Genomic DNA, 19819 nt, shown 5'->3' with positions numbered 1-19819 from the left:
GGAGAGCATCACAGCAACACCTGTGGACAGGAATAGTCATTTGCAGTCTCCTGCTTCTGAAATTTCTCTATGAGTTACCTAACAAAAGCTGTAAGACCTTTCCTTTACCACCAATATTTCACCCTCCTTTGCCCTGGCAAAGCACGAGGAAATTAGCAAAAGCAGCTGGCAGAAAAATCTCTTAAGTGAATGTAATGACACCCCACAATTTTCTAAGTAATTTGTAAGCAACACAATACCAGTGCAGGGGACTCATAACTACGTCTCTCTTCAGTCTGCCTTTGTGCAGGAATATATGTAAATTTTATGCTGCTGACAGCAATCTAAAACTAGTGAAACTGAACCATATTGTAACCATACAGCATTGCTGTATATTCCTTCACAAAAATCTCCAAAAATGTGTTTCAGTAGTGCAAGGCATCCACAGGGTAATGGCTCTCCAGCATTTTCAGGGAGATTTAAGAGTGCACAGGGCTAGAGAGGCTCCTGGAGCACAGACCTGCCCTGAGTGCACTAAACCCTGGCTCCAAACCATCACCTCACCTGCCTCTGCTGTCCCTGCCCTATTTGTTCTTACTGATCCAGCATAGGTACATAAAAATTATGACAGTTTAAATGTCAAAGGATTTTCTGCACTACACTGGATTGAGTAAATAAAACTTCAGGAATCTGAAGTGTACATATCAGAAATAGACATTAAGTGTACTGAAAAATTCTTGTGGAATGAGTTTGTTTCGACAGGAGGTAAACCAGCACATTTTTACAAAGGGAAGAGGAAGAGCCATGACTGACTGGTACTGTCTGAGTACTGCAAAAAGGAATTAAGAAGTCATTCACAAACAGGAAACCCCTGCTGACATTCAGCAGTCAAGTTGTTTTCAGAGTGCACCATCGTGAAAAATAAAAAGCTTCACGAAAAGCATGGATCAGACAAGGGGAAGTGAGAATACCAATGGCAGGGAGGCTGAAGCAGCAAGAGATCAGAGAATCACTGGATTCCCAGTTATTCCCAGCCTGGCTGATTCCCAGTGATGGCTCTTCAGTCACTCACAGGTGGGCAGGAGCTTCTACCCCAGGACAGCACCAATGGGGTGGGGCTACAAGCATTTAGACAAGAGGTTTTAAAGCCCAGGAGAAATCTAACCTTGGGAACTGAGGAAGACAGCTGTCAAAATCCAGAACAAGTCAACAAGTCAACATTCTCCTCAAGAAACTGAGGAGAAAGCAGTTGAAGTAAAATGCACACAAGTGCCACACGAAAACAGAGTAGAAGAACACATGCTTTTAAGAGAGAAGCTTCATGCCAGGTAACTGCAATCTGAAGGTAGCTCACATGAGGCCACAGGTCCTTGGCCTGCATAACTTTCTCTGTTTCATCTTTTTTGGAGCCATCTGTTGAGAACAACTCTGTGCTCTACAGCACAATTTTGAATTCAACAGAAAAAACAAGGTAAGACACTGACTGCAATTAAGAGGGTTGAATGTTACTACTTACAGTCATTTAAAAAGTACCTGAAAATTTGAATTGAAATGCATAGTTAAAATAAGGCGTAGCCAACAGGGCCAAATACTTCTGTGTAAGAAGAAAAGCTGTCAAAACACTGAACTACAGGCTCTTAAAATCTGTGTTTGTCTTTGGAAACTCATGACAAGCAAAATCAGGAGCCAGTATGAGGCTCATACTGAGACCAGTATGAGGTTAAGTTCCACTTTTGGTGGCAAAGTACAATCCCCATTATTTCTGGAATAGGAATTGTGAATATTCACTGATGTTTGGGTATCTAGAAACTGCAAGGACTCAAGGTGGGCCCTTGCGCCATGCACTATTTTAACACAAGAGATGCTGTCAATGCAAAATGATGGTTTACATTCTCTGTAGTGATACCTTAGGAAAACATTCAGTCTCCTCAGTCTTCTGAGAACCCACTGTCAACCTAAAGTCATTTATCAGTTGCTAAAATAAACTTGCAGACTTCTGGGAAAAGATGCTCCTTACACCTAAAAGCTCTCCTATGACTCCAGTACCCAGTTATCCTGCAGGGTGAAATGTCACATTCCAGCACTACTGAGTGTTACTGAATTCTTAGGACTTCCCACTTCAAAACCCTCTTTACCTGGAACATTTGCCTTTCAAGGATTCTGCAGCTGCCTGCACACACTGTGTAACAGTCTGCTCATCTTTCCATGCAACTGTCCTCACTTGTAATTCATTTCTTGTGCTTCTGAAACTCTCAAAGTTCTACAGGCTGAACTGTATTTACACCTCTACTTCCCCTGTTGTGCCCATTTCACAAACATCTGAAATTACAGCAGGATATTCCCGTGGCTTATGGAGTGCCACTTCCTTGCACAACACAAAGAATTGTCTTCCCTAGCTTTGAATTTCTAAGTTTAGACAGCTTTATCATGACCTTGCTTTCATATCGAACTGCTTAGGCCTTAAATGGACAAAAAATTAATAGTGAGGAGTCTTCTATGTGGATTTTATATTCCAACTTGGTAAATAGCTGGCTTTAAGCAAAACACAGAACCTTAAATAATTCTAGGTATAAAAACCTCTTCTTGGTATCAGAACTCAAATGTGAATATTCTCCTGTTCATTCCTCATAAAAATCATTATTGCAATAAGGACAGCCAAGAAGAAAATGTCAAGATTTTTCAGCAATTTAGAACCATGTAATACTGGAACAGTGTGACAGGCTGGAGGGAGTGTACCTTAATTGTCCTATTTTAGCTTCCCCAGAGAAATGTTAGGCTGAGCTAGGAAGGTTAAGAGTCCCGATCACATTTATACCCAAATGTAGGAAGGTGTCTTGCTGAAACTGCCATCACCATCCCTCTGCTGCTGGACTCCATCACGCTGTGCTCTGCACCAGTTACTCATGCACGAGACAAAATCTCAGGAAAACATTTACATCAGAAATGAGTGGCATAGCATCAACAATGCTTGGAAAACAAATCCTTTTCTTGGGTGAAATCAGAGAAAATGAGAGCAGCCAATACTCCCTATGTGTAATACTTCCACATGAAAAAGTAGGTACAGGTAATGAGATAAAAATGTTGAAAAGAGTTTACCCTAAAAATGGGAGGAGTTTTTACTTAAACAGAACTAATGGAAGGCAGATGAAAAAGGGCTGTAACAGAATTATAAGTAATTTTTTTTTAGAGAAGGTAGATGCAAAGGTAGGAGAATTAAAAGAAAAGAGGAAGAAAGGACACAGCAGTAATTGGTGTCTCTCTCAGCTAGAGAAATGACCTGTCAGGTAGGGCTGAGAGCCAGATACAACTCATGCATTCAGCACTGAGCTTTGGAGAGAGAGCCTCTTGATGTTCAGTTTCAGGGGTGTAATTCTGGCAGCTAACCCTTCCATCTCCCTCAACCAAAATGATGCATAGAAAACATCAAAGAAGAATGAACAATATCTAACTCTACAACCTTAACAAAGCCCAGAAAGTCAAAAGATTAAAATAAATGTTCAATCACTGTGATGTGGCCTGGGGAACTACAGAGAGGAAAGCACATCAGAAATGCTCCTGAATTCTGTTTGAAAACCAGAAGAATACACGAGTTCTTATCAGCATTGTCATTCCTACACCACTCTCCTTACTAAGTCCATAATAGCTTCACAGAGGATTCAGTTTTTCCTCCCCTGTTGTCTAGGCACAAACCCAAATTACTCCCTGCTGAACAACCCAGACAAGACATCTTATGACACCAGGCAACTCCATTCTTTTGCTTCCCAAGGACAGTAACAAATGTAATTTACACACAGACTAAGCCATTCCTTCCTCATCACTCCACTTTTCTCTTTTCCCTTCCTAAGACAATCTCTCCCTGGAATTGTGAAAAAGGAAAATTAGATAATACAACTGCTGATACTAGATGTTAAATTTCAGTTTTGTTCTGTACTCAGAGATTAGCAAATTGGGAAAACCTATTTCTCCCTAACTTGCTCTTCACTGCTGATGGATGCAGACTATGTGCATTCAAATAACAAGGCTGATTACATAAGGAAAGAAAGGACGTACCAGAAGCACAAAGACAAAAATTTTACAAAGTCACAATTCCAAACAAAGAAAACATCCTGTCTAACAAATCTGGATACTATTTCCACAAATCTGGACACTATCTTCATCATTTTCCACAATACCTGTTCGATATGTGGTTCATTCATAACTTTAGCTGGACTCCCATGACTTGTCTAAGGCATTTTGTGAGTAGTGCTGGGCCCAGGCTTGTAAACAGATGGAGTGAGCACAGGCAGCAGCAGATGCTTTTTCAGACAGGGCTTCTGCTAAAGTTGCAAGAAAGTACAGTCTGTGGCAGGTGCTCTGCCACCTTAACATGCACAGTGTCCCACAAATACTGCCAACCACCTCTTTGGGCACCCAAGGCAAGTCTGAAATTGGGTCTAATCTTACTTCACTCCCCAAAGAGGATCAGTATTGCCCAGCACAGAGATCTTTCAGCTGCTAATTAGCCAGCCTACCATGACAGCACTAAAGCAAATGACAGCATTCTCATTTATTCTTTCCTCATCTAGAAAACTGTATAGAATCAATTACATAATACAGTCATCAACAAATCACACAATCATGCTATAGAATAAATAACATTTGTTTGGTTTCTGCAATCCTTTCCTGTGCTCTAACCTGGCACATAACCACACCAGGGTTATAAATAACACATTCCAACATTCTGGTCCTGTCAAATGCTTCTTTTCTAAAATGTGAAACATAATAGTGATGATAAGGTAACTTTCTAGACCATGCAGAATCTTGTTCATCAGTGTTATGTATCTCCACACTCACATACGCTGGGCAGTGAGAGCTGCACAGCTAATTATGTTAATCAAGCACTTCTAAGACAGATGTAGGCTGCTCATCAGTTTATTTTAATTGTAATCACCTTAAAATAACTTAAATCTTTTTAAATGTTAAAAGAACTGGATCCTCAACTCGTTGAAGAAAACTATATAATTTTCATTTTAATGCTGCTAGAGACTTCAATTTTCTAAAAGAGATTACTATTTTCAGGCTGCTGTTTCATGATTTCACATACAAGTTACACGGAGTGGTCACTCTTTTAATCTATGCTAAAATTTAAAGTATGTATTGATTACACAGAAGCACCACTTCAGGAGCACGACAAAAATCTGTGCGGCCTTTCGAACGTGGTGCAGTGATGGGAAAACGGGACAGAATCAGAACTCAGGCCCTGCCTCAGCAGGTGCAGACTGATCAGAGGGGGCCAGAAGGTTCTCCCTGGTGAGACTTACCCCGAGCAGCATCCCCCATGCTGGGGGCAGCCTCCCCCATGCTGGGGGCAGCCTCCGTGCCCTGGCTCCGGGGCTGCTCCGGCTCCCGCTGGCACTCCTGCGAGGGCGGCGCCGACGATGCCGAGGAGGAGGAGGATGAAGAGGAAGAGGCTGGTTTGGATTTGGAATGCAGATCGTTCAGTCTCAGGAGGTTTTCAGGAGTCACAGTGTCTGGATTCACTGGGGTGGGATGCAGTGTGGCTGGTGCTACTGGGAAGAAGCTCTCCCGGTTGTCCTTCGGGTGCTTTGGGGTTGTGGGTGTTTCTCCTGTGGACTGCACAGAGAAGGGGCAGCAGTGAGAAAAGGTCTGCCTGGCACTAACTCTGTGCCACCTGCGTCAGTGACTCCTGCAAGCAGCACATTTTATGGACAGAAAACACCCTATTTAAAGTGGATATAATAGAACAATGACTCAATCACTATTCTGAAGAAATCTTTTCTCCTTTATGGATTATTTTTCTGTTCTTTATGGACTGTTTATCAAACTAGCACTTGAACACTTATTCACATTTACAAAGTTTAATTTAACACATCCCTCACAACACACTTCCCTGAACTCTGTAATTAAGCATGAGTTACAATCTCCTGTAAACAGAAACATATTTCTTTCATTTAAAAATACATTGACAAGTGCTTGACCTGAAAAAACAGATCTGCACTGCTTTAAGAGACTCTGCAAATTATCACAAGAAATAATTCCTAGTGAATGATGTGAGAAGAAATGGAGAAAATAGAAAAATGTATTCACTTGTGAAATAAGAGATGAGCAGAAGTCCAAATCATAAATTCCTGACAACTGCAGAACAGAGTAACACTGAGGTCCACTTGAACCAGGCTCAGGAAGATCTGCTGCCTGCGCACAAGTAGGAGAGGAACAAAAAGCAGTGCTCTTCTCCAAAGCCAGTGCTAAAAATTGAATGCAGAGTCATTTATTATACAGACAGAAGGTAGAAGTGGGACATAAATTCACCAAAGAAGGGAATAAAAGTACCCATAAAATGAATATCTTCTCTACAACTTTTATCAGTAATCAAATAAAGTATTCTTGCTTGTGAGGCCACAGAAAGCATTTATTTTACACTCTTTACAGTCTTCATTTAATGGAGATTTATTGGACCATAAAAGATGCAGTTAGATAGAATTCTCAGATGTTTAATTGTTTGCCTCATACCTCTACCAAGAAAAAAAACCCTTATTTTAATCAGGGTATGAATGTCTGAAACAGAAACAGGATTCAGCTGTCAAGTGTAAAATCAAATTGGACCCTAATGTCCTAGACGACCAAAGATTTATTACAAAGCCAGAAAAGTCAGTAGAATTTCACTGAGAGAACAGAGGAATTTTCAGGTGTAGAAAAAGCATACTTAAAATTCAAAGGTAGAAAGCACACAAGTACATTAAAAAAAATAATTGGCAGAATGTATTTTTGAAGTTCCTGAACTTGATTAATCAATCTCTAAAAAGCATACAATTAAACCCTGCCAGATTCTATGTGTACACAAAAAAAATACAGCAGCTATATTCACAACAATTACCACACTGGATCAAAAAAAGGTCTATTCTGCCTCTGAAAGCAGCAAGTTTCTGATGCTTAAAGCATCAGTTCCAAAACTAAAGGTCTCAGCACTCAAATGGGATCACACAAACCTGAGGGAAATTAAACTGCAGAAGAAAGCCTTAAGCTAGAAGTGAGATCACTTGAGGAAATGTTTTCAGCTGTGATTTAAAGGGAAAGCCCTTCACACCCATGCACTTCATTAACTTGCATAATGGGTGATGTAGAACCTGACATTTCTGTGCTTGTATTGTATCCAATTTTTTTTTTTCCTGGAGAAACACACAAAGGTACTAGTTAGGTACATAGATGTTAAAAATGGATCTGCACCTCAGATTTCTACAAAAACGCACAGCTATTTGCAGAGCCAGAAAAAGGACATTTGGAAAGTAACTCAGCAGTATTTGGATGGTATTCAGATGAAAAATTATTAGAGAGAGTGCAATCCCATGGAATAATTGCTGCTGGAATGGACCTCTGGAGGTCTCCAGCCCAACTTGCTGCTCGAGGCAGTGCTGACTTCCCAGTTCCAGCAGTCCACTGGGGCCCAGGGCCAGCCCAGTCCAGATACTGCCAAGAAAGGAGATTCAACAGCCTCTCCAGGCCCCTTTCTAGTGTTTTACCACCTTCCCAGTGAACATTTGTTTCCAGTCATTTCATCCAAATTTCTCTTACTGCAGCTTTAAATGGTGCCTCTAGTCTGGTTCCTTCCTTTCTGCTGAAGACCACAATTCCATAACCTTATCCTCCATTATTCTTCTCCTCACCAGGATGAAGCATCCCAGCTGTTTTTCCAGAGAATTGAAACATTTTATTGACAAAAAAATAATAAAGCTGAAACAAATGTGATGTTTCTGATTCAGGAAAACCACGACCAAAAATTCTAACGTGTAATCAAAAAGTGGAGCCTTATACAAAAGAAAGCAACACCAAGATTGTTGTACTTATACTTTAAAGGGACTTTTCCAGATGTGACTTGGTGAAGAATTGTCTCAGGCTGCTGTAAACAGACAGATTCTTTTCAACTCAATGAAACAAAGACTTTGGGAGGAAAAACAAAACAAAAAATCTTACACTGACTTTATTTTTTCAAAAAAGGGGGTGGGAGTGGAAGAAAAGGGTGACAGCTCTCTTTAAAATCAGAGCCAAGCACTAAAAAACCCATTGTTGGTTACTGTGCACTCTGCAACTCACAGAGCCTTAAGAAAAGGGATTTAAATCTGCTTTGTGTGTTTTTACTGCACTCAGGAACTGAAGACCATCCACAAGCTGTAAGCACAAAGCCAAAATGAGCACCACAGTGAGGCACATGTTCTTTAAAAGATTTTGGGTTTAGTGTAGGGGCAAGAATTACAGCACCTCTGATCAGTGAGTGATGCTACTCACTAAAGGCAGCTCAGGGAATGTCACTAACTACACTGCTCAGGACTTATGGGGCCACATTTCATCATCCTGCAGATCTCCAGGAAAACACAGGACCTCCTAACACCCAGCTGAGAAATAAACCCAGAAAAACTCATTACAGCAGTCCTGGATTTACCAGAAGCCATTTGTTCATCCATCTCTATTGCTAAACCACCAGTAAGGCACAATAAAGATTGTTTTCCACAGACAGACAGTAGGAAATGGAGAGGCAGTGACAAACCTTCACCAGTGTTTTATGTGGTTTCTCATCAGATTATTTTTTAGTTTTTGCTTTGCTGTGGTACTAAGCCAAAACTCACTCAGTTCTGACTCAGAACTTCTTTTGCCCTCCCTAATCCATCTCACCGTGCTCAGTGCCTCTGTTACCACCACTACTACAGAGGGCCTTTAGTCACCAAGAAGAAACGAATATTCTCTTACATGTAGTGTTACTTACAGAACATGTGAATATAACTTACTTGAGATAAAAACTCTTTTATCTGACTTTTCCTGTCTTTCATTGCAATTACAGGTTCCTCTAGTCAAGACTAGACTTCTTTCTAGATTTAAAAAAAAACATGAGCTACTGAAGGGTATGTAGTACTGCTTTTGAATTGACTACTATATCAAAGTGAATAGAAGAAATATTTAAGGCTTATTATTAATATTCAAATGAGGTGCCATGGATGATCTACTGGCTCCACAAAGACCCCACTATCTTAATTCTCTTTAAAAAAACTTAGCAAAAACTGTTTTTAATTTGAACAATATAAAAAGCTGAAATGTAAATTAATAACTAGGGTGGATGTCTGTGTGAATTGTGACTGTCTCTGACTTAGGTTACAAAATCAGACTCTTTATTTGTTAGAACCATGACTATTTCAGCATACTCCTCACAAAAGTTCATTCAGCTTCACAGAGGTGATGGACAAACCCTTCCCATGTTGATGTAAAAACAAGTAAGGAAAATGCTGGAAATCCAGCACTGGGACAGCCCTCCACCAATAATATTATCAGCAAAAGTGCAGAATTTTTTCACAGATGTTACTGGAAAAAATAGCTCCCTACAGTTTCCCAGTGAGGCACTTCAGCAGCAGCTAAAAGAAATCCAGCATTAAGATAAAACATGAGAAAAATTTTAATTTGTAGCCCGTGAAGTCATAAACCAGAGAACCTGACCAAGGGTCTGTTTTTATCATACTTACTGTTTTAACAAAACAAATTTTGAAAAACAAAGAAATCCTCCAGCAACCTTCCCACTCCTGCTTTTGGGAGGGCTCACTGCTCTGTGGCTGTGGGAAAAATTAACAACCAAATGTTCCAGAAAGGGAAAGTGACAGCTTTCCCAACAAAAGTTTCCTAATGAAAGATGCTGGAACTGCAACTGTTACATAACATTTTCTTGTGATTTTTTTTTTTTCTTCTTTTTTATTTCAATTACTCCCATGCCTGAGTTGAGCACTCTAGTGGGACTGAAGTCAGAACCCACCTCACACAAAGGTGTTCCTTTTTAAAAGGACACCAGGACATCCCCACAAAACCTGAAGCTGTCACACAAACTGCCTGAACAATATGCTGGCCACATTCCACAGCACTACCACTCCAACTCCTGCTCAATACTGTTTTTTAATTAAATTATACCTATCCATTCTTTCTTTTTTTTTTTCCCCTCAATCTCTCTACAACACCATTTGAAAGAAATATCATCTGGAAGTTTTCTTCTAGGTGCATCAGAAATACAGAATTATCTGTGATCAAGATTCTGAAGAACCTTGTATTTCCCAAGATTACTTTATATATAGAAAATAACAAAGGTTTACATGCATAAGATTGAACTCTAGCCTAATTAAATCCCCCATTAACACAAATGCAAGCACGGGCTCAATGTCCTGCTCTACATTGGCAGCCATATTACAGCAACACTTCCATATACAAAAACATCATTATTGAACCAAGAGAGACCAGGTAGCAGGATGAAAAACATTAATATACAAAGTAAAAGATAAAAAGTGTCTTTTCTTTCCTTCATGTTCACTTAATGATTGCTTTCTGCAGGAGACAGAAGGAGGAGAGCTGTTAATTATATCAAGAATACACCTCCAGGATAGAGTGAGAGGGGGATGCCATGGCAACTGGCAAATGCAACAGTGAACAAAATGGTCACCCTTTGGTAGGAGACCATGAAAGTGCTCGTCCTTTTGTCCCCCCCATCCCCACCTCCTCCTTCCCCCTCCTTTCTTGTCATCTTTGCTGCATTAATAAAGCATACAGACATCTCAGGAAAAACAACTTTTTCTGTAAGCAGTCTCTGACGTCTTGATATGCAGGAAGAAAAGATGAAAATTAGCAGCATGTGGGTGGAACAAAAAGGGGGAGAAAACACATGAGGTAGAAGATGATTATTTTCTAATTATTTAATATTCTTCTAATCTCCTCCCATTCCCAGCAACGTGCCTTTACAGAAGGCTTTTAGCTGTTTCCTGAAGAGAACAGCTTGGTGGTTTGTTGCTTTGTGGAGTTTTTTTTAATGTGAGAATTTGAGAAGAAAACGCTCTAGACACCCAAGGCAGTTCAAACAAGTCACTCTCAAGTTTTCCCCTTGAAGAAAAATGCTTGAGAGCCCATGTCACTGCAGTGCTGACTGCATTCCACAGCAGAAGGGGAAAAATCCATGGGAGTGCCCTCTAGCTTCACTCACAGCAGAAAATGCTTTCCTGTTCCAAGTGAAATATCACATTCACTCTAAGGCCCCATCACCAGACCAGACTCCAGAGTCCATCTGAGCTTCTTGTGGGTGGTTTCAGCACAGCCCTCACAGATCAAACCCACCAATGACCCCAGAAAATTCTTCAGTACGAGGCTGTGGGATCACTACTGATCACCAGCCCTGGGAAGGGGCAAACACTGGTGGAAGGAGAAAACAAGACCTCAGTTACCTGTTCTGGAACTAGAGAAGGGCAGGAAAAGCATTAAACCAGCACCTTTATATTACAGCACTTTTGTATAAAACAACTTTTCTACTACAGCAGCACAAGTTTATAAAATCAGGGATCACCCTGGCAGCCTGCCAGGAGCCTGAAAGGCTCATTTGCATAACTTGATTGTGTTTATAATAAAATTCATTGTTTTGATTCTGGTGGTAGCTTCATGAAGCATCAGTTTTAATTAGAGCTGACACTGAAATCTGCTGATGTGTTTTGACTGTAGGTTGAGACAGGGAAATGGGGAAAGCACCTGGAGTTTGGCAGCAGCCAGGGGGAGAAGGTGGCCATGGGTGTGCTCCTGGGAGGAGTGAGTGAAGCAAAGGTGAAAGGGAAGATTTGGGCAGCCACAACCAAGCAGGGAGAGCTCAAGGCCTGGCAGATGGAGCAGGAAAGAGCAGTTGAAAATTTCCTTTCTCTCCCTGACACTTCAGGGACGGAGTTGGTCCCAGAGCAAGGATTTTTTGGCTAAAGCAGCAGTGAGTCTTAAATAACTCAGCATAGCCCCTTCTCATGACATTTGGTGATATACTATACCTTGAAGAGCCAATAGAAATTTCAGCTCCTACAACACTACCCGTTACCAGGGCTTTCTACACAGAGTCCCAAATTCTCAGGGGTCACAACACAGGACCAGAGACTCAGTGGCATTTTGGAACTTTGCCTCTGAACACTCTTGTATTTTTAGAGATATTAAACCCAGCCCTGTGGGCAATGTTGATTTTTACAATGTTTTAAAGTATTTGTTCTATACAAATTCAGTTCTCAGGATTAGTGATACATTAGATCCCAACACAGAGTTTTAACTGCCTTGACTTTCAACACTGGTGAAAAGTGTACTTTTAGTATTAAGGAATTCACTATTAAGTCCCCAGTAATAAAAATACCTTTTCAGATTGCAGGAAAACAGAAGACAGATGGGTTCTTAAACTATCTCCACATGCATTTATAGAATATTCTGTGCAATACAAAGCTTCATCCTTAGCTTGTACTTCAATAACTTTCCCATGTCAGTATGTCCTTAACAGCATAAAATGAAGAATTTCCTAAGAGCAATTTTAGGCAGTCAGTGGAAAGGCTTATTAGGAATTCTCTAATTATCTAGAATCCTTAGCACTGCTTTCTGCCAACATGTCCCCTCCTTGGTCCTCAGGACCAGATATTTAAGTATAATGCTACTTCAAAATCAAACTAGTCTGCCTCAATCTTTCATCCTCCCTCCACAAGGACTCCATTTCCAGGGACCATTAATTTCATATGAAAATCACAGTTGGCAAGACTAAAAATATAACTCAGAGCAACTGAGATGACTGCTTTCAGGATGTCTGCAAATCTTTTAGATAACATTCTCAGACATAAAAATCAAAGAAAAGTACAAGAAACCTTCAAAATGCTGCTTGCTCAGAAAGTCAATTAATCTCCAGTGTACCTTTAGTTACTTGACTACTAAAGATCCAGTGACCACCACTGGATTTCAGCCATTTGATAGGTGTATTCACACTTAAGAATAAGTCTTATTCACATTTAGGAAATTAAAAGGAAATGGACAAAATCTGGAGGAATTACTTTTGGCCACACCTTTCTCCACAACAGCATTAATATCAGCACTTAAAAATGTTGCATCACCATTCTGTAATTGTGATGCAAAATGTGCTGAAGTTGATTAATATATCACTAAAAAAATTTTAATATTGATTAGTGAAAGAAATGTCCCAGCAACTTACATAGGACACAATTTTATATCAATTACTGGAATCTCCCAATGGAAAACACTCCAATTTCTCCAGTCCTCCAGGAGCACTGGAACTTATCATGGCAAGGTTTTGCACCACTGACTTTTTCTGCCTTCTTCAAAGCTGGAAGCCAACCTTTCTCAGCCACTTGCCATGTTTTTAGCTGACTTTGTAGGTGATGTGCCTCTCCTTGGCTGGAAACACGTTAGCAGAGCATCACTCATAAGAACTAGAGAGGATTTCTGAAACCAAGTCAAAGGGTCACAGCATTGCCAAGCCATTAAAAAGATTAGATCTGCTCACAGAAGCGTAAGGACCCACTTGGTCCAGTTCCTCTCACTGATTGCTCTGTTGTTTCCTGCTTGTGCCTGGAGAGGCAGAGGAGGTTTTAACATTGTTGTTAAATATTTAGGTTAGAAACTCCGACTGGTCTGGAAGAAAGTTGAAAAGACAGAATTTAAGTAATGCCTAATTTTAGTAGCAAGTGAAAACTTTCATAAAGAAACCATATAATGCCTGCAACTTTAAATACAACAGCCAGCTGAGAAAGACATATATCAAGGTGGATTTTGTACCTTTTTTTTTTTTCCTTACTGTCAATTTCTTGGGCTAAGTGACTGAAGAACCACAGGCCCTGCAAACCCACTCAAACCATCCAGGAACAAAGCATTTCCCCCGGCTGCAGCAGCTCTGTACATGACATCATTTGCTTACAGAAGGCAAATACTTGCCAATTTTAAATAAAACAGGATTCAGTCTGCTGAAAACAGACAGATGTCTACAAGAGTGGCTATTCCTGTGTCTCCACACTAATTCACAGTGCTGTAGGAGCAGCTTCACACAGCTTGCAAGATCCTGCTAGAAGCAGACCAAAATGAGACTGCAGGATGTAATAACCTTGTTAGCTGGGACTGCTTCCTAAAAGGGAAAGCTTCCAAGTGCAGCATGTGAAGGGGCATGTTTTATTTCAAGTGATTTAACAGGAAATCTTATTGCTTCCAGTGCTGTTAAATACTAGCTCACCTATTGTGTCTACTCTCAAGATTAGTTTGTGTGCAGGTTTTTCACCATTCTCATGTTTTGCCACATGCCTGAGTACTCAGTGACTCTGCTGAAAGAACTGGAATAGCAGTGACATTCCCAGAACCTTCAAGAAAGCCCAGCAAGGAACTGGGCTGATAAAAGAGAATTTGGTGAGTGTTTTTTAAAAAGGTGAACACATCCAAAAAGCAACAGTAACATTACTTTTCAAAGAAGCTTTCTAGCAAATTCTTTTTCTTTTAAAGTCATAAATCACAGTGTGATGATGTCTATTTTTTCCCCAAAATAAACTGAAAAAGGCTTACCATGCTGAGCTAACATTTATTTATTAAAAAATTAAAAACCTGAAATACAGGACTACAAGCAAGCCAACACTACTACTAAATACCTCTTGACATTTCTGCTCATTTCTATAGTTCAATGGAACAATGTTACTGACCTCCTGAGGGGCACAAATTGGAGAAAGTTACTCCCATGAAAACCTAATAACAAAAAAAACCTACCTTTCCTCTTACACCCTCTCCTGTTACTCTGCCAAGAGATGCACTATACAAAAGCACATTTTCACTGAACAGAATATTGAAAATACAAATCTGGTAAATACTTTGGGGCTGCAAAATGAGCACAAATAAATACCCCTTCATGCAGTTTTCTTCTTGGCTTTGATATCACATAAGGACTGATAAATAATGATCCCTTTAAAGCTCTTATAATTGTTTAGTGGGTAAACTACAAGCTAAAACGAAACTGAGTAACTGTTTGTTTTTAACAGAGTGAAGAAAATCTATCTGGTATCTCTGGAGCAGAGTGCAATGCCAGCAAAGCAAGAGCTGATGAGTTTGGAGCCCTTAGGGAGCAGAGAAAAGTAATTACCATCCATGAAATGCTGGGCTACGATGTGGACATTAGGGAAATTGTAGTATGCCACAAATATTTCAATTTGAAGATTGTTTGGGGTTTCCCTAAAAGCTTTTGGGCATGAAAACTATCCTGCAAGCCTGACATAAACAGTAGCACTGACACTAATAAAGGGGTGATCTTCCTACTAATGTAGCTCAGCTTATCTTAGATGACACCAATACAAGGCAAGTATGCATTTCTAGGTGCTGCAAACACTCAGCAACAGATTTGCTTGTACAGACTCACAAAAGCTTGTCAGCAGCACTCAAAGGCTTCAGAGCTTACCTGTTTCTGTGCTGATGTTCCCATATGCACCTGGCAAAACTTGACTGCCTGTTCAAGTGCTGCTTCTTCATCCACCTGAACACAGAACCACAACTAATGAAGTCATAATCACTTAGCTTATCTGTAAATCTAATTAAATTGAGATGAAATAGGGATGTAGAGCATGGAAGCAGCAGTTCTACAGCAAAATGCTGACTTTCAGTTATTCAGAAGCACATACCCAAAGATAAATACTCAGCTCTCTCAATTCAAACGAACATTTAGCTGAGCAAACACCATGTAAGTGCTACTACAGCTCTTAACTAATTTCAGAAATTTAGTCTCAAAACATGGAGAGTCCTACTCCCTATCCCCAGCAATAGCTTTGTCAAGAGAATGGTTCTTTGGGAGGTCTTTATCTCCCCAGGTTTTAAACAGATATAGGGCTTGGTTTAGCAATCCCTATTAGATCCTAAAACCATGTCTGAGGCCACATAGAGAAATGACAATTAATCACTCAATACCTGTTTAATCAGCATGTATGTTTCAGACATGATCTTCTCAATTTTGCCCAGGTCATAGGCCATCACTTTCTGGCCTTGCTGCCAGACTCGATAAGCATCGAGCAGAAGTGTTTTTCCAGACTCCACATCCTCAAGCAATTTCCTCTTCCTGCTTGACCTCTGGACAGGTTCTTCTGTAGGTACTGCTTTAGCTGCCTGCTGCTGGTGTTTTGAGCTGATACTGAGCTCCTCCAAGGAAAGTTCTGGAGTCCTGCTCTCGGGAGCCCTGTCCTTGGAGCTCCTGCTGGGCTGCAGCCGCTCCGCCTCGCTGCGCCTACACGAAAAATCAATTTTTTCAGGGTCATTGGAATAGCCATCAAGATCCATAGGCTCAACTGAACCAGGGCCAGGAAGCTCTTTAATCTCCTTGTCACTCCTGTCCTCTTGTTCCAATATGTCCATAGCATTGGGGATTTGTCCCTGGGTTGCTTCCTTCACTCCATTCTCAGTGCTGTGTACTGCTCCATCGGATAAAACTGCCTTTTTGGGAAGGACATCTTTCCCCTCTTCTGCACTCGTTTTATTGGACACGTCTGTTGTCATCCTTCCTGAAGCAAGGCTAGAAGACTTGGAACCCTGATCTTCTGAAACCTTAATAAAAGAAATAATTCTTCTCAGTTATCATAGAAATCAGAAAGCATTTGAGCAAAGCTGTGTCTATTATGAATATTGACCAGTACCTTTCACTACTGCTTCTGCTGAAAAAAATGCATTTATTCTGTGTTCATTCTTTTTTGTTCCTTGATATTAATTAATCCAGGCCACAAATCTTATAATTAGAAGCGTTTTAGTAAGTGAAAACACCACAGAGAAGAGTCAACAGCTCAGGCTGAACTGAAGCCACAATATTTACTTTCCCTCACTACTTCAGTCCATGCTAAGGGATCCAACTAAAAGAAATCCAAGGTTTTAACTGCACAAATTTTTCTTCTAATATATTGAAATCAAAACCAAACCCGTTTCTTTTGGCAGCTGCAGATCAAGCTCAAGTTTAAGAATCTTTCCTTTCATTGTTCTTACATAATCTTCTTGTTAATAAATCAAGAAGTAGGCAAAACCCTGCTATAGTATTTTACTTTTTGTACCTTTACTTTGGTGATGTTCCAAAGGTAGAAAAATTCAGTACAACATCTTTTCTTTCAAAAATTGATAATGATACAATTCTTACACAAAGATTTATGAACAAACTATTTAATAAACAGAGTTCCAGTGATCTTGACAATGTTTTAATTTAATTTGTTACACCTACAGTCTGCTAACTTAGAAAACCCTTAGGAACAAGTTCTTCCTTGAATGTATTTACCAAGTAAAGTTCCAATATTCAGATCCCTTAACCTGGGAACTGATTAGCTTCTGTATGACTTTAAAAAAAAAAATCTAGATTACAATTATATGTAATAATGAGTGTGGTGATGTCAAGGACTAGCAGTGAAAAGTGTCTAGGCATGTAACACCAAGCTATCTGGGTTTGTTTTGGAAGAGGAATTTGAGCTCATTTAAAAGGAAATTTCCTACAGACCCTACCTGAAAATGGAGATCTTAAACACTACACGTGTCTACCATTATTTGAAGTTTATGGGACAGTGAGACCAAATTACTGCAATCTTGCAATCCTTACAGCAAACTGTATTTGTAACTGAATTCAAGACCAAAAAATCAACAACGCTGGAAGAAAATTTTCTGTTTAGTGCCATATAAACAAAAGGTATTAGAAGTAAATGCTTAAAAATGCAGCCCCTCAATCTCAGGAGATCTAAGGAATGAGTGAACACTGCAAAAGCTAATTATTAAATTCCAGCCATGAAGTGCACTGCTGCCTCACCTGTGTGAGATCGTTGAGAGTGTCCTCCAGCACCTTCACTGTGAGCACAAAGGCTTGCTGGGCCAGAACCTGGCGATCTGCATCACGCAAGTACTTCCTGTACAGCAAGAGAGCAGAAATGAAGTTGGCTGCCAAAAGCTCACAGCGCTCTAAAAACAAGAGCCAGGACTGTCTCATGTTGAAAGCTGTGGCTGGGGGTGTGTGTTCTGTCCTCATCTGTCAGAGCTGGGGCAGCTCTCTGCTGTTTTTTGGGCAGTTTATTCTTTATTTCTCCCACAGCCAATCCTCCCTCCAGGAGATCTCTGCTGTTCATGGCCACTGAGTGTCCCTGCATGGCTGAGAAAATTCCATCATCCATGGGGAGATGCTGCGCCCAGGGGAGGAGCCGAGCATTCCTACCTGGATCCAATCTGACCTGGGAACTGCACAGCAGCCTTTGCCCACTGCATTCCCAGAGGAGCAGCTTTCTTCCCCCTGCATTCCCAGAGGAGCAGCTTTCTTCCTTCCCCACTGCATTCCCAGAGGAGCAGCTTTCTTCCCACTGCATTCCCAGAGGAGCCCAGGCCCATCTCCCCCAGCCCTGGAGCTCCAGAGGAAAACTCCCCCCTTGTGCAGGATCCTGCTCCAGCAGAAGCACAGCTGGCACTGCAGGAGGGCTGAGCCACCCTGGGATGGGGCTGCTGCCACCTCCCTGACACACAGGGGGACAGGGCATGTTCTGACTCTGGCACTGGTTTGTTTTTTGTTTGTACTATTGCGTTTGTATTTTTAATTTTCCTAGTAAAGAACTGTAATTCCTATTCCCATTATCTTTGCCTGAGAGACCCTTAATTTCAAAATTATAATAATTTGGAGGGAGGGGGTTTGCATTTTCCATTTCAGGGGAGGCTCCTGCCTTCCTTAGCAGACATCTGTCTTTTAAACCAAGACACAGGACATTGAAAGAAAAACAAGAAAAAACCAACACAACAACTTTAAAACACAAGAAACAAACAAAAATCTATAGATGCATACTGAAATAAAACAATATTGGGATTTAACACTTTAGCTTTGTTTCCCTTCATCTCACCCCTCACCACAAGCATTGGAGATGACACAAACGAAGGAGAAGACAGCTCTGCCTACAACCACAGGGAAGGGGAGAAATGGGAAAACACCAAGCAACCAAACTCAGAGCAAACCAAGCAACCAGATTTACAGTTTTCTTGTATCAAGCCTTCTGTGCCCCTCAAATACCAGGTTTTTATTCAATCTTTTTTTTGGAAAAGGAGTCTTATAGTTACACAAAGCTATGTTGGACTCTCAGGTGATTTTCATGTTCTGGATAAAGCATGCATGTGAGATTAAGGACATCAGCAAATCCTCTCTCTTTGATCATACCAACTGCCTTTTTAGCTCTAAAAATCCTGGGTTCATGGGTGTGCTACTACCTTTTTTCCCAGTTAATATTACAAAAAAATAACACTGTATGTGTTAAACATTCACTCTATAGCTTCATTTAATTTACTAGAGCACTGTAATTTCAGTGTATTTGGGACACAATGCTTTAGTCTGCTTTCAAGCAAAACACTTCCAGCTGTCAATCCCACCTAATCACATTTAATGGAAAACTTAATTTCTATTTCAGAATTAGCTGGTTTGAATGAGAGGCCTAGAAATCAAGTAAATACCTCTGAAGGGTACTATTTCAGTCAAAAGGCCAGCATTTTAAACACACATATTTCCTCTCTATGATTTTAGGTTAAATTGGTAATTTTGCTATCTTTTCTCTGAAAAGCAAACCATAAACATCTGACTCCTCATTAGTTCAGTAGTAACTAAAACCACCCTATTTTTAAAAATAGGATTGTTCCAGGCATACAGTAGACACACCCAGAATTATCTGTATTTCTAAGTTCCTCTAACAACTGCACCACACCATGGCTGGCACTGGCTGATCTAACATGTCAAATTACTTGTTTTTTTAATTCAGTCTAGACTTACAAATAACACAATATTTTTAGTACAGCTATGGGTTTGCTCAGGACAGAAATTGAAACCTTCTATGGTCCAGTTCTTCTGATATGTTAAAAGTCAAAGTATTTTTGGCTTCAAGTTTGCTGAACAAGTGGGGACATATTCCCACACACACTACAATCCATGCAAATTCACATGCACTCACACTCAAAAACACACAAATGAACCTTCAATGCCTCCAACTTATTGCCATCAATCATCCAAGTTTCATTTCTTAAGCAT

General features: G+C 40.3%; 1 protein-coding gene across 5 annotated transcripts in view; it reads right to left on the bottom strand.

The window, feature by feature from the left end:
- The window catches only part of CABIN1 (calcineurin binding protein 1), a 107968-nt gene that overhangs the window by 9845 nt on the left and 78304 nt on the right, over window positions 1-19819 (bottom strand). For all 5 annotated transcript variants that reach the window (XM_030285834.4, XM_030285836.4, XM_012578115.5 and 2 more), the window contains 4 exons: window positions 17582-17678; window positions 15721-16350; window positions 15218-15292; window positions 5280-5592 (listed from right to left, as the gene is read on the bottom strand). In XM_030285834.4, coding sequence (XP_030141694.4) covers window positions 5280-5592; window positions 15218-15292; window positions 15721-16350; window positions 17582-17678 — 1115 coding nt within the window. The remainder of the gene's footprint in view (window positions 1-5279; window positions 5593-15217; window positions 15293-15720; window positions 16351-17581; window positions 17679-19819) is intronic.

This window comes from Taeniopygia guttata, chromosome 15 (assembly GCF_048771995.1).
Source record: "Taeniopygia guttata chromosome 15, bTaeGut7.mat, whole genome shotgun sequence".
Lineage (NCBI taxonomy): Eukaryota > Metazoa > Chordata > Aves > Passeriformes > Estrildidae > Taeniopygia > Taeniopygia guttata.
The sequence above is the reverse complement of the archived record's forward strand: the minus strand, read 5'-3'. Positions and strand labels throughout refer to the sequence as shown.